The sequence below is a fragment of the Helobdella robusta genome, assembly GCF_000326865.2.
Source record: "Helobdella robusta unplaced genomic scaffold HELROscaffold_105, whole genome shotgun sequence".
Taxonomy (NCBI): domain Eukaryota; kingdom Metazoa; phylum Annelida; class Clitellata; order Rhynchobdellida; family Glossiphoniidae; genus Helobdella; species Helobdella robusta.
This window is the reverse complement of record NW_008703595.1, coordinates 127,909-142,066: the sequence shown is the minus strand read 5'-3', so window position 1 is coordinate 142,066 and position 14,158 is coordinate 127,909. Positions and strand designations below refer to the sequence as shown.

General features: G+C 29.3%; 1 protein-coding gene across 1 annotated transcript; it reads left to right on the top strand.

The window, feature by feature from the left end:
• Positions 1-2,848: 2,848 nt before the first annotated feature.
• Positions 2,849-8,712, top strand: HELRODRAFT_91579 (hypothetical protein; the record flags this gene model as incomplete). The annotated part of the gene is made up of 3 exons (XM_009012388.1): positions 2,849-2,960; positions 8,209-8,295; positions 8,624-8,712. Coding segments are annotated over 3 exons (288 nt in total), but the record flags the coding sequence as incomplete, so codon positions are not given.
• Positions 8,713-14,158: the final 5,446 nt, after the last annotated feature.

Genomic DNA, 14,158 nt, shown 5'->3' with positions numbered 1-14,158 from the left:
AACTTTGTTCGAGTTTGAACAGGCCTTGCAAATTTTTTTATTTATTTTTGTTTTTATTTTTGTTTATTTGGTTCATTCAATTTAGTTGATTGATTGATCTGTTGATTGATCGGTTGGTTGATTGATTGACTGACTGACTGACTGACTGGCTGACTGGCTGGCTGGCTGACCGACCGACCGACTGACTGATTGTTTGATTGATTTATCTCATAGTATTGTATACATGAGAAAAAATCCTATTAAGCCAACCTACGGCTTCAGTACGCCACTGTTTTTCACCTGACAAAAGCAATTTCTATATTTATACTGACAAAAATAATTTTGATATTAATTTATTGATTTATTTAAAGCATTATATGTACAAAAAAGTGCTATCGTAAGAGTTCTATGAAACCCTGTAAGCCACTGCTGTAAGCCAACGTATGATTTCAGCAGCCAGTTTCTTATGAGCACCAGCAGAATGTAAAATATTCATTGAATATAATGAAGATAGTTGTTCAAATAACAATTTTGATTTATTTAGGCCGTTTATTTCATAAGCAAACCAATTTTTAACATGATCGAATAGTTTAAAAAAAAGGTGACTATAGTTCAATCCTACTAAGCCAACCTTCGGCTTCAGTAAGCCCCTGGATTTCACCGGACCAAAAGCAATTTTTATATTCAAATTAACAAAAATAATTTAATAATACATAATTCTATTAATCATTATTAAAATTAAATAGAATTACAACAATGTTTTTAGCATATTAAATCAAGTAAATATTTCATTTAGCTTGCTCGTTAAAATCCATGCAATTTTGTAAGCCAACAATCCAAGCACGACAAATAGCCCGACCGATAGATCGAATTGATCGATTAGTCCTATTATTCTAGTTATGTGGTTTGGAGCAAGGGGAGACATTACTGAAAATAATTAAAAGTTGAAAAAATTGAGGTTCTTTGCATATCCCTGCTTCAACCCATAAGAAGGTGTTGTATGCTGGTAAATAGGCCTCCCCTTGGGCTTAGGCATATATAAAAAATATATACGGCTAAGGTTTAGAGAAGCAAAATATTTTGATAAATTTATAAAAATAAATATTTATATCAAAGCACAATATAATTAATTATGACATCTAAATTGATTTTAACAACAAAAATTTTAATTATTTTTACAACACAAGAACACTGAAGAATTACCAAAGAACAAACATAAAAATTTCAAGGCGAATTCCGGTATGCAGATAAATCTTGTTTATTTAATTATTAATTCGTCTTTAAAAGTCGGTTTTTTTAATTTATTCTTTTGCTTCGTTCTTCAAAAAAAGTTCTGAAACGATCTAAACTTTTGTTGAATTCAATTTTAGTCGGGACTTTTTTTGAAATCTAAATCGTGAGTTTGCCTTTTTGTGTTTATTTTCAGAGCACACAAAACCAAAAAAATTCTTGCTTGTGTAATCAAATTGTCACTAATCTATAACCTGTTTTAAAATGTGATCGTTTTTCATTTTTTATTCGATAATTAGACTGACCATATAACCAGGGTAATATAAATATTTCATTTGGGATATTTGGCCTTCTACTCTGTTACTCTAGGTTTAGGAATAAAATCTACAATACAATAGGAATAGGATGCACTTGGCTACTTACTGGCTACTGCTTTTAAAAAACTTTAAACTTTTAATACTAATTTAAAATTTAAAAAGCTTAATTGTTGCTGTTGTTGGGGCATATCTCAGCATGCACTTGGACTTGGAGGGGCTACTTTGTTTTTTATTTTTTGAACAATTTTTTAAAATTAAAATTGCAAGTAAATTCCGTTTTAATATTTATTCCAGTAAGTAAATTAATATTTTCAGAGTTAATCTGATTCCGGAATGACAATCATGATGATGATCATACTGTCATTTTGTCAAGAAGATTTTTAGCAACCACATTTCATAACAACTTTCTACATTTAAAGAAATAAATTTTTCCAAATTATAATAATAGAGTTTTCTTTTTTTAATTGGATTGGTAATTAAATCAGCAACCAATAGCACAAGCTTTGCAACTCAACAAATATTGCTTGTGATAACGATCACCCACAAAGACAACAAAACAACATTATCTATCAACATGTCTGGTAAACACATACCACCAGATCAAGTATGTTTTACTGTTTTTGTTCATTTATAAAATTAATTTTACAAATATATATTTATAGTGCATTTGTACTCTGTAAAAGTCTTTTTTCCTTTTTTTGATTTCAATATTTATCTGTGTCCTACACTAATACTATTGATAAAATTTCCACAATGAATATTTCCTTTAACAAACCAGGTTATTTTAATTCTAACTTTAATCTTAGGTAAATGGGGCACACTTGGAATGCCTAGATTTTACCTTAATACAAATTCATAACTTAAGCTCATTTTAAATCTCAACTTTTAAGTTCCTTTTTAAAGACTTTGAAGCACAAAATAAAATGCATTACAACACTCCATTAGATTAGCCATGTTAGTTAGATTATTATCATAATGACTGACATCTTTATCACAAAGGAGAATTGTGCTATGCCGATAGCCATAACCTTGATACAAGAATGAGTTTTTTCATTCACACATTTAGTTATGGAAGTTTAAAAACATAACTTTTGTGTATAATACCAAGAGTATGTTTCTGGTTGAATTCATCAAAAGGAAACCATTTTTCTGATTAATTTATGAAATAATTCATGAAATGATCATTTCATTCATTAATTTTTATTAGCTCCTAGTCTCAATATTTTTTATATATTTTACTTTAGCCTATGATGTTATTCACATCTAGGATCTGTAATCTCATGCATGTTTAATTTTTTAAAAATATTTATCCTTTCCGATTCCAGATCAATTTAAAATTAATCCTCGTCTCTGGGAAGACGAAAGAGTTTCTATTCTACCCGAGTGATTGCGTCGGAGTCATTACACAACACGTCTACGAAAACTGGCCTTCTGGTTACCTTCCTTTTTTGGCTTTTTCTATCATTATTATATAATTTATATTGTTATGTAATTATTTATTTCATGTCTTTGTTTGGGAGATTTAATTAGATTTTTTGTAGGTTTTCTTATAAATAAACTTTGTGGTGAATTTTTATGTAAATTCATATTTCTAGCAAGGTTGATTATATTTTAAAATTAATCTGTAAAGTCATTAGATCAATATATTTACAATGTATTTTTCTCTGGAATGCACTAAACTTTGATTGAGTTGTACTTCAAACTTCTAATACATACCAACAATAACTTTAAATTGATACAATTGGAACAAATCAATGTCTGTATGTCATGCACGTTGATGCTCTTTTGCATGCGTTCGTGTGTGTTTGTGTGTGTGTGTATGTGTGTGTGTGTGGGTCTGTATGTTTTTGCATGTCTATTTTTATGTCTTTTTACTTTTCTTCTCATATTATGATGTCTATTTCCATAGTCTACTTACTATCTGTTTGTACTCTTTGCTTATTTGTGTCTGCTGTGTGTTGTGCGTGTGTGTGTGTGTGTGTGTTTATAAATATTTATAAATTTTCCTGAAGATGACATAGTTGAGATTAATAATTGTGAGGTCACTAAGAAATAATCAACGTCCTACCTTGGGAAACCGGGTCTCTGGACGCAAAACGAAGATTGATTGATTGACTAAGAAATAATCAACTCTATACTTCAGTGAAAAGACTACAGACCAATAAAAATCACAACTGCAAACTAGTATAAAATCTAATAAAATTCCAGACGCACAGTTATTTGTTCTTATGTTTAGTTCATTAACAAATTTTAGAATTAAGTTTTTTCAGCATTGGTTAATATTGTGTTGGTGTTGAATGGCGTTGAATGATTGATTTTGTTAAAAGGGTTTTTTTTTGTACTGTTTCATTTTGTGAACTTAAGATTGAGAAATTGATTGGACAGATGAATTAATTAATGAATTAATCAATAAAATGAGTATAATGAATGGGTGAGTAGTGAGTGAGTGAGTGAGTGAGTGAGAGCGAGTGAGTAAATGAATGAATAAATGTATGTAATGAATGAATGTATGTAATGAAGAGATTATTAGCTAAACAATTAACTAATTAATTAATTAAGGATGGATTATTTGTTAAATGAATACATTAGGTGAATGAATGCAAAGAATGGATGGATTATTAATAATTGCTGATGAATAAAACCTGGATGCTTGAATTCTTAAAAAGAATAGATGAGTGGATCAATGAATGAATGAAAATGAATGAATGGATAGATGAATGAATGAATGAATGAATGAATGAATGAATGAATGAATGAATGAATGAATGAATGAATGAATGAATGAATGGAAGTTGCAAGTGCAGAACAATTAAACTAATATTAGGATGCAATTAATTTTAAAAAGTTGAATAAATGTCTGCTGAGTTAGTTCTATTAGGTATGACTGATGTGTGGTTATTATGAAGTGCTTAATGATACTTCTATATAAGTTGTATTGAAAAATTTAAATTATAAGTTTATATACAACAATTATAAACAATTGATGGTTTCTGCTAAGTTGATTATTCAGTAAAATTTCTTGCTTTGATTCCATCTGATAACCACCTTGTTTGTCTGGCAAGTTGTCCTACTGCTGTTGTTGTTTTTGTTTGTTTTTGTTGGGTCCTGCGAATGCAAGTCTACAATGTCTTCTCATGTCATTTCTCTAATAAAAACTTATTATTAAAAAAAAATCAATTTTTTTTTCACGGTGAATAATTCAAATATTTTTACTCTATTTTTGTAAATTTCTCTTGATTTTTTTTTTGACAAGCCAATCATAACTATAAATAACACTGCATACTTATCTCTCTGTGGTTATGAATGTGACATGCGCAAATATACAATAAAATAAATTAAGGATCCTTTATGGTCTGTTCTGTAGATACTATATATAGTATAGATGCTATATATTGTATAGATATTATATCTTGTATAGATACTACATCTTATATAGATTCTACATCTTGCAAAGATGTAGAATCTTGCAAAGATACTATATCTTGTATACTAGATACTATATCTTGCATAGATACTATATCTTGTATAGATACATCATATAAACATGCTACAAGAACATGCAAATGTATTTATTTTTATACTAGCCTTTGTATGGATATATATAAATTAATAATTTTATTAGCTATGCTGAAAAGCCAACAAGTTTTGATACATGAAATCATATGAAACCTTACAAATAACATCCAACCAAACAAGCTCATATGCATGTAATGGTATTAGTTGCATGCATGCATGCATACATGCATGCATGCATACATGCATTTGTAAATATAAATGTCGTAATTATTTAAAAAAAATTTTCTCTGGTGTTTTTTATCATATTTGAAATATGAACCTGAACCGTTTGATAAATAATTCTCTGGTGCCAGGTTATGAAAATTGATTGTTAAGTCAGCTATAATTTCAAATTATTACTATTATTATTAAGTGTTGTTGTCGTCGTCGTCATCGTTGTTGCTGTTGTTGTTGTCGTCGTCGTCGTGGTTGTTGTTGTTAAAGTCGTTTCTATCCTTTGTGTTATTGACATTACGTTTTTATAGCTATCACGTAATAATCATTACATTCATCATAGTTGTTATCTTATATCACATCAGCCACGGCTCTTGTATCATCATCTATCTATAGCACACATCATTTAAAACTTTTTTGTTTATAACGACTTTGCCTGGCTATGTCATCAACAGCAGCACATACAAGCCATTAGCAACAGTTACATTAAAAAACAGCATAACAACATTCAGAAGAGGTAAACATTTTATGAATGAATATCTACCTCATTTTAGCAGCATCATCATCGTCATTTGGTGATGGTATGACTGGCAAGATAGTGCTTAGCTTATATTATAAATGCTGTTCTGGAAAGCCTCATAGGTGGTCAGTTCTGATGGTGATTGCAATGGTTGTGATATGATTATGATAATGGTGACGATGATGACGATGTGGATGGCTTTGATGGTGATTATGTAGGTGATGATAATAATTATGAAGGTGATAATGATGATTATGATGGTAATGTTTTTGATGGTGAGGCTAGTGATGATAAAAATGATGGGGAATGATCCATACATCTGGGATGATGTTTATAATTGTGATGATGATATTGACGACGATGATGAAGATGATGCACACAGAAAAACACACACGTACACGCAAGCGCACATACATACATGCATACATACACACATACACACACACATACATACATACATACATATGTACACACATACATACATACATACATAAATGCGTGCATGCATTCACAAACACATACTTTTAAGCCGGGAAAGATATGGACAAATATTGTTTCTACAGAAATTCTAAGAATTTGGAATCATATGTGTGCTGCTATTTTCCTCATCAATTAGGAACTATGCAGTTTATAAATTTTCTTTCTCATATTAAAATTATTTTTTTATTTCTCTACCTTTTATTAGGAAAGCAGGTTTAATTTTCATCTTAATCAATTCTAAGAAATACTAAGAAAGTGGACATAAATTATATTCTCAAGGCAACAAGTATATAGAATATTTTTGAAAGTAATTATATAAATATGATTTGACAAGTAAACAAATTTTTGCTTTTATTTTTTGTGTAATAATATTACTAATCTTTTAGGTAGTTCTAATTTCTTGTATTGAAGTGTTTTGTGCTGTATTTTATTGTATTGTTTGTATTTTGTTGTATTGTTTTGTATTGTATTGTACTGTAGTGACGGGGCTTGAGTTGTATTGTATTGTCTGTTTGTCTGTTTATCCTCCATTTCTTTCTCTCTCTCTCACCCTCTCTCTTTCTCTATCGCTCTTAAACACAAAGTGATCTTAGAGTTGCAATATTAACAGTATAAAGTGTTTCAATAATTTTTTCTTTTAAAGTCAACCTTTATTATCAAATTTGAGAACACCATTCCTTAATCTTCTGTTCATTGTGTGGTCGTATGGACTGCTCGGACAGACGAACAAACACACATACATACCACATATGCACACACGCACAGGCACGCCTACCTATGTTTTATATGCTATATTTATTGGATATTTATTTGGTTTCTCATAAATTTCATGCTGCTTTCATTGTGTGTTTTTTATATTTTTCTCATTCAAAATAAACATATTTGTTAATTTAGCAACATTAAATTTCATTGTTTATTCTCTCTATCTCTCTCTCTTATCTCTCTCTATCTCTCTATCTCTCTCTCTCTCTCTCTCTCTCTCTCTCTCTCTCTCTCTCTCTCTCTCTCTCTCTTTGTTTTTTTTCTTGGTAGATGTAAAAATATTGAAATATTGTAATAGGAATAGATGAATTTAGGTTACTAATGCATTGGAAATGTAATCTGATACACCATCCTATTTGAATTCACATGTTCCACTATTTCCAACATTCTCTCACTGTCTCACTATGATGCTATCATCCTCTCTTGTGGAATGGACATGTTTGTCTATAGTTTTTGGCTTTTTGACTGATAACAATTTCTATTTAGTCATATTATTTCACCATTAAAATGTTTCAATGGTTTATTCGTTTAAAATGTTTTAACAAAATGATAAAATATTTCAATTTAATATTCTTTAAGATATAATGTGTCAAATTTTTTCTATTTCTGACTATGCTTACCAAAATATGGAAGAATTCATAATCTTTTTAAATAAATTCCTGGCTTATTTGAGTCTGGCCAAGCTCTATCAAAGAATCATGAATACATTTCAAATGAATGCTATCATCATTAAATTCAATATGACGTTTTTTAAGCAATTTGGACTCTCCTGGGTTTTTTTGCCATAAATGAAATTTTTTTCTTAAACTTTAATGAATATTTGAAAAGATTAAACTAATTTTTATTTTATTTAAAAATTTTTTTAAATTGAATCACACACGCACAATTAAATCACACACACCCATTTACAAATTTGTTTATTTATATTTTTTCTCACAATTCCCATTTTTACTATTTTTCTCAGAGGAGATATTCAATATACAATGCACACACATACGCGTGCGCGCGCGCACACACACTGCATGTGATAGATGGGGATTCCAATCACTGCAGCATCAGTGCCAGGCACATTAGAGCCATTGTCATTTATTACCTCGTATATGTATATATATATTTTATTTATACTGCTATTTATTTATTTGTTTATATATATATATATGTTATTTATTTATTTGTTTATTTTATTTCCAGGCTGGTCAGACGAAGTGTTACCTCCGCGCAACATACTTCGCCTCATATATCAGGGAAGGTTCTTACATGGGAATGTAACATTAGGAGGTTGGTTGACTGGCTGGCTAGCTGGCTGGCAGTGTTTTTGTGAATGTTTTAGCTATATTGTTTCTCTGCTTTCTTAGCTGTTTGTGGAGTGTGAAAATTTACATCTATTTTATGTAAGGTGTTATATGGATAGATAAAGAACTGATCTACTGCTTTATAAGTTGAATGGTTGTTTATTGGTTATTGAACAGTGATAGGTTGAAGTTTTAAATTGCTAAATGGCCAGCTGACTGATTGATTTGTTTTAGTTTACTCAATTGATTGATTGATTGATTGATTGATTGATTGATTGATTGATTGATTGATTGATTGACTGACTGACTGACAGCTCTCCATTTACATCCTGGTTCAACGACCGTCATGCACCTGGTCATGCGAGAACAGTTGCCAGAGCCGAACTACCAAGGTTTGGTTTGACTGCTGCCCTTAAATTTTCATCTAATGTAACTTTTGCTGCTACTTACCGTTGCTATTGGTGGTGGTGTCGCTTTAAATGCTTCTTATTTTTAAATGTAGCTGATGTTGTAGCTTCATTGACGCTCTAGAGTCGTTGTTGTTGCTGCTGTCGTCAGCTTTATATTTGTAGTTGCTAGAAACGTCTCGTAGTTGTTGTTGATTAAGTTTATGATGTTAAGTTTATTGTTAGCATGTAATGGTTGTTCAGGTTGGTGGTTTGTTCTGTTAGGTTTAACTTTTATCAATTGGAGTTAATGTTTTGTTTGTTCACCCTTGTAACCTGATATCACATTTCCTCATGTTTCTGCTGCTTTTATTGTGCATATAACATTTCATCATCACCGCTGAATTTTGTCGAAAATTTTTTTTCCTCTTGATAAACTGATAAAAAGTTAATGGTTTTTCATCTGAGGTTTTTTGTTTTTTTTTGTTCTTATTTTTTTTATATTTTTCTTCTACTGAAATAAAAAATGTCTTTTCTTTGTTTATTTTTTTTTGTTTCTCTTTATATAGTGAAAATGAAGAAACCAGGCATACATACATACACACACATACACACAACAAACACACACACATACAGCGCACAACAGCATTCTGTTTGAGTGTATAATAATATTAATAATGATAATATTCATTGGGCAATCATTTTATTTAATTAAATTATCTAATTCGTCATGTGATTCAACATTAGCATTAGCTAAAACATTAGCTCATGCCATTGTTTGCTTTGTTTTATTTAAATGTCAGTTTTTCCTATGGGCGTCTTAACAATTCATGAAGAAACTTGAGATCAAAGTTTTTGTAAATATATAAATGTAAATTTTGTAAATATTCCCTTTTAAATATACAAATGTTAAACACACACACACACACACACACATATACATACATACACACACACACAAACACGCACACGTGTTTTCCTAACTTGTTATTGTCCTGCTGGCTTAACATTTCACCTATTTTTCATTTATACACTGCATTTGTTGTTTATCAGTGTTATATAAACAGATTTTGTTGCTTCATTTGTCTTTCTTATGTATAAAATCCCACCAAATATCTCATTGGGTCATTAACTTAGATTTCATTGGCCTGTTTATTTTTCTACAAATCCATTGAGCTATAGCAGAAAACTTTTAAAATGATCTAGATGCAGTGATTGTTATTTAGCATTGAACCTAACTAAACACTTTTTGTTCTTATTTCTATTTGATTAACATGAGATCATATATTTCTTTACTGTACATGTAAAAATGCCTTATATTTTTCTTCAATGATTGAAATTAATTATTTGTTTTTATTATAAAGTTGTTGTTAATAAGTTAATAATGAGAATAAAAATTTAAAATTTACTTCTGGATGTATAAATTTAAATCTCAAATTTATAAATTGCCATTCCATTATAATTAACTTAATTGTGTGCAAGTGTATAAATATGATTAATAATTTTAACTAAAAATTTTCTCTTTCATTTGCTATCATCATTAAACACATTTAATGCATGCCAAGTTATTCATTAAGTTTTATTATTTATTACTCAATTTGATCACCAATTAAATTAAATGTTATTAACAATTAAGTAATTTTATACACTATGGAATTATGTAGATCAGTGTGCACATCATTGTCGTGTGGCTATTTATATATCACGTAACATAAACCTATCTCCTGTAATGTTTGTTAATGCAAGAGTCTAGTTTAGGTCAGTTGATTTGCTGATGAACAGCACGTTTTTCATTAGTTCATTACTAGATAGGTCATTGTTAAAAGTAGAATTTTCGTTTTTTTAAAATTTTCTGTTTCTCTCTAATTCTCTCTCTTTCTCTTTTTTTCTATCTATTTATTTCAATTCAAATAATCTTTTATTCAGTAAAGTATCATTAAATACATAATACTAGGAGACCCGAAGTTTGCACTTGTTGGGCCACCGAAACAGAAATTGGAATAAAATTCGAACAAAGATAAACAATAAGTGATAAAAGAAAGAAAAAAAATAGAACCAAACAAAATAGTAATAATTAATCGACAAAAACCTTAGGAACCAAATGAAAACAATAGCATAGTTACACAGGGAATTAACCGGTAATGAAAGAGGAAAAATGATTCGTTAAGATTAATTGATAAACTGAATTTTTAAATAAACCAGCAGTATTCAAATTTTTTATGTGAATTGGTAATAAGTCCCAAAGTCGACAAGAGACATGAAAGACGGAATTAATAAAAAAGTTAGTACGAGGTTTAGGAAAATAAAAATCTATATTATGTCTTAAAAATATTGATCGATTATTGTTTAAATGATTTAATTGGTGGCACAAGGAAGGACAAAAATTTAGTTTAAATAATTTATAAAAAAACATTAACGTGAAAAGAATGTGTAACTGGTAAACTTTTAGAATTCCAGATGATATAAACAAATGACTGATATGCTCAAATTTTGGTAACCCAAACAAAATACGAATAAAATAATTTTGACAAAGATTCAACATACGAACGTTAGATTTTGTTGTAAAACCCCAAATAGAAATACAATAGGTGAAAAATGGCAAAACAATAGAATTATATAGTGTTATTAAAATATGTCTTGGAAACCTTGATCTCAGTCGGTAAAGTATTCCTAAATTTTTTGTAGCCTTTTGTGAAATGAATTGAATGTGACTAGTCCAGGATAAATTGCTAGAGATAATGACACCTAAAAACTTTGTAGATTCAACCCTGTTAATGCAAACATTATTTAATAAAAGCTGAATATCAACAACACTTGTTCGAATCTTAGGTCCAAATAAAATAAAATTTATCTATCTATCTATCTATCTATCTATCTATCTATCTATCTATCTATCTATCTATCTATCTATCTATCTATCTATCTATATCTCCTCTCTATCTCTTCTTTTATCCATTTTTTTCTTCTTTAGTGAATTCAGTTCAACAATTTCAAAATCGTTTATTCACTTATTTAGAGAAGTTAACTCAGAAAGTAGTATGAAATAATGAAATTAAAGCCAAGATTGTAGCCAATTCATTCTAAAACATTTATTTAGATAAAAAAAATCAGTTCCCTGATCAGATTTTTAAAAACATGATTCTAAAAAAAGGAACAACTAGCCAACAAAGATAACAAATAGCAGCTAACACAACATAGATGTCTCGATTTAGCCTGTTACTACATCTATGAAAGCTATGCTAACACAAGTTTGGAATTGTTTATTGAAACATGTATGAATGTAGCACCAATTGAGGATAAACTTTCATTTCACGTCAGTTTATTCAGATCAGATGGTTAAATTCACAACACTGCAATGTAAAATGTTCCACCAATTGTTGTTTTTCATGATTTACTTATTATCATTCAATGGAATTAAATTTAGTGATAACACGTTTATCATGGGACTCTTTATGTTATTTGCTTATGCATTGTGTAATGAATTTTCTTAAAACTTATCTTGACTGAGCAGCTTTTTTTTATAAAAAGTTGATGTTTAATAAAAAGTTGATGTTTAAGCGTTTTTCAGATTAATTTTGATTTAATTTTTCATCCGGACACAATTATTTGTTTTGAGTGGTGTAGTAAACTAGTTTATTCACAAACACTAGCTGATAGCAAAGTAGCATGCGGTTAATAATGTGTAGGATATATCATAGAAATTGGACATGTTATTATTGTTGTGTCTGGTCATATCGTAAGGATATATTGAGAAATATATGTATATATACACGCAAATACACACAGACACTCACACAAACAAATACACACACCACACACAGACAAACACACACACACAAACACAAATCACACCAATCCACACCTTTGGTATCTTCACAACGCTTCGCGAATAGATATATATGCTAAAGAACTAAGAACGTTTTTCATTTGTATAGTTTCTCAAAGAAAAAGATTATATTTATTAAAAATTAGTTACGCGAATTTAAAAGAATCTTATTTTTTATAAATATATACACTGTTCATGGGTTCAGTTTAAAAAGAAACCCTGCAGAAACACCAGCTGATAGCAAATACAACTTATAATAGTTTTATAAAGTTTTAAAGTATTTTTCTACATCTCTATTCAATTGGTTTTTAATAAGGTGTGTTTTTGTAAGATTTCTTGCAGAACAATTTTCTTTTTGAAGTTCAGTTCTTTTTTTATTCTATAATTTTTTAATTCATTTAAATTAGTAAAAATTAAAATTAAATTAATTAAATCAATTTGAATGTATTTTTCATTATGCAGATGAATAAATTTGAGCTTCATTAATTAAAACTGAATGTATGTGATTTGATTGATTGAAATTGAATTAATAAAATTTAGCTAAATAAATAAATTAATTTAATTTAAATGATTAAAAAAATCTTTTTATTTCATCCCATGCAGCACTGCAGAAAGAAAAATCAAGAGAAGAGTGTTGTCCATACTGTTGTTGCTGTAGAATCTGTTGATCAACTGTGTTTCCGTGTGTGTCTGTCTGTGTGTGTGGTGTATGTGTGTGTGTGTCTGTGTGTGTGTGATGTGTGTGAGTGTGTGTGCGTGTTGGAATGTGTGTCAATGTGATTTTAATTCTAATTGTAATAATGAGTAATTGATTAATTGGTTCTTTTTTCTGGATGTTTGATTTGATCAGTTAACTGTTTGTTTAAATGCTGACTGGATTCGTGTGTCATTCACCTCTTCTTAATTTATTTTTTCGTGTTTTTCTTTTATTTTCTTATTTTTGTTTAATGTTTTCAATCATTCACTTATCACAAATTAAATCTGATGAAGATTGGAGATTCCTTTGTTTGCCTGTGTGTGTGTGCGTGCGTGCGTGTGTGTGTGTGTGTGTACGCGTGTGTATCTGTGCATGTGCACGTGTGTGTACGTAGGTATGTATGTGATGGGATGTCTGAGGTAATATTTATTAAACTTAAATATATGAATCTTTTTTAACAAATAAATATTTGTTATAAGTTTGTCTCATTATTATCTAGTTAGTCTGTACTATGATTAATTAATTAATTAATTATTATTATTATTTGTATTTTAATTATTATTAATATTGTTATTATTATTGGTAGTCCATTTGTTTTGCACCTTACTAATGCCTGTACAGAGTTTTAATTCAATTGATACTGGATGATAATATTTTTAAAAAATTGTTTTTCGTTAGTATCATCGTGTGTGTGTGTCTTCGTATGTGCGTGTGCGTGCGTGCGTGTGTGTGTGTTCTGTTGATATTATTATTATTGTTGCCATCATTTTTGTTAATAATTAAATTATTTATATTATTGATTTTAAAAAATTATATCGTAAACAATGTTTTTTTTATGTTCGCAATCCATTTATTAAATAGTGTTCATACATATAATTGTGTGTTTCTTTATACACGTGTCGTTGTGTGTTGTGAGCGTGTGTGTACCTGCGCGTGTGTG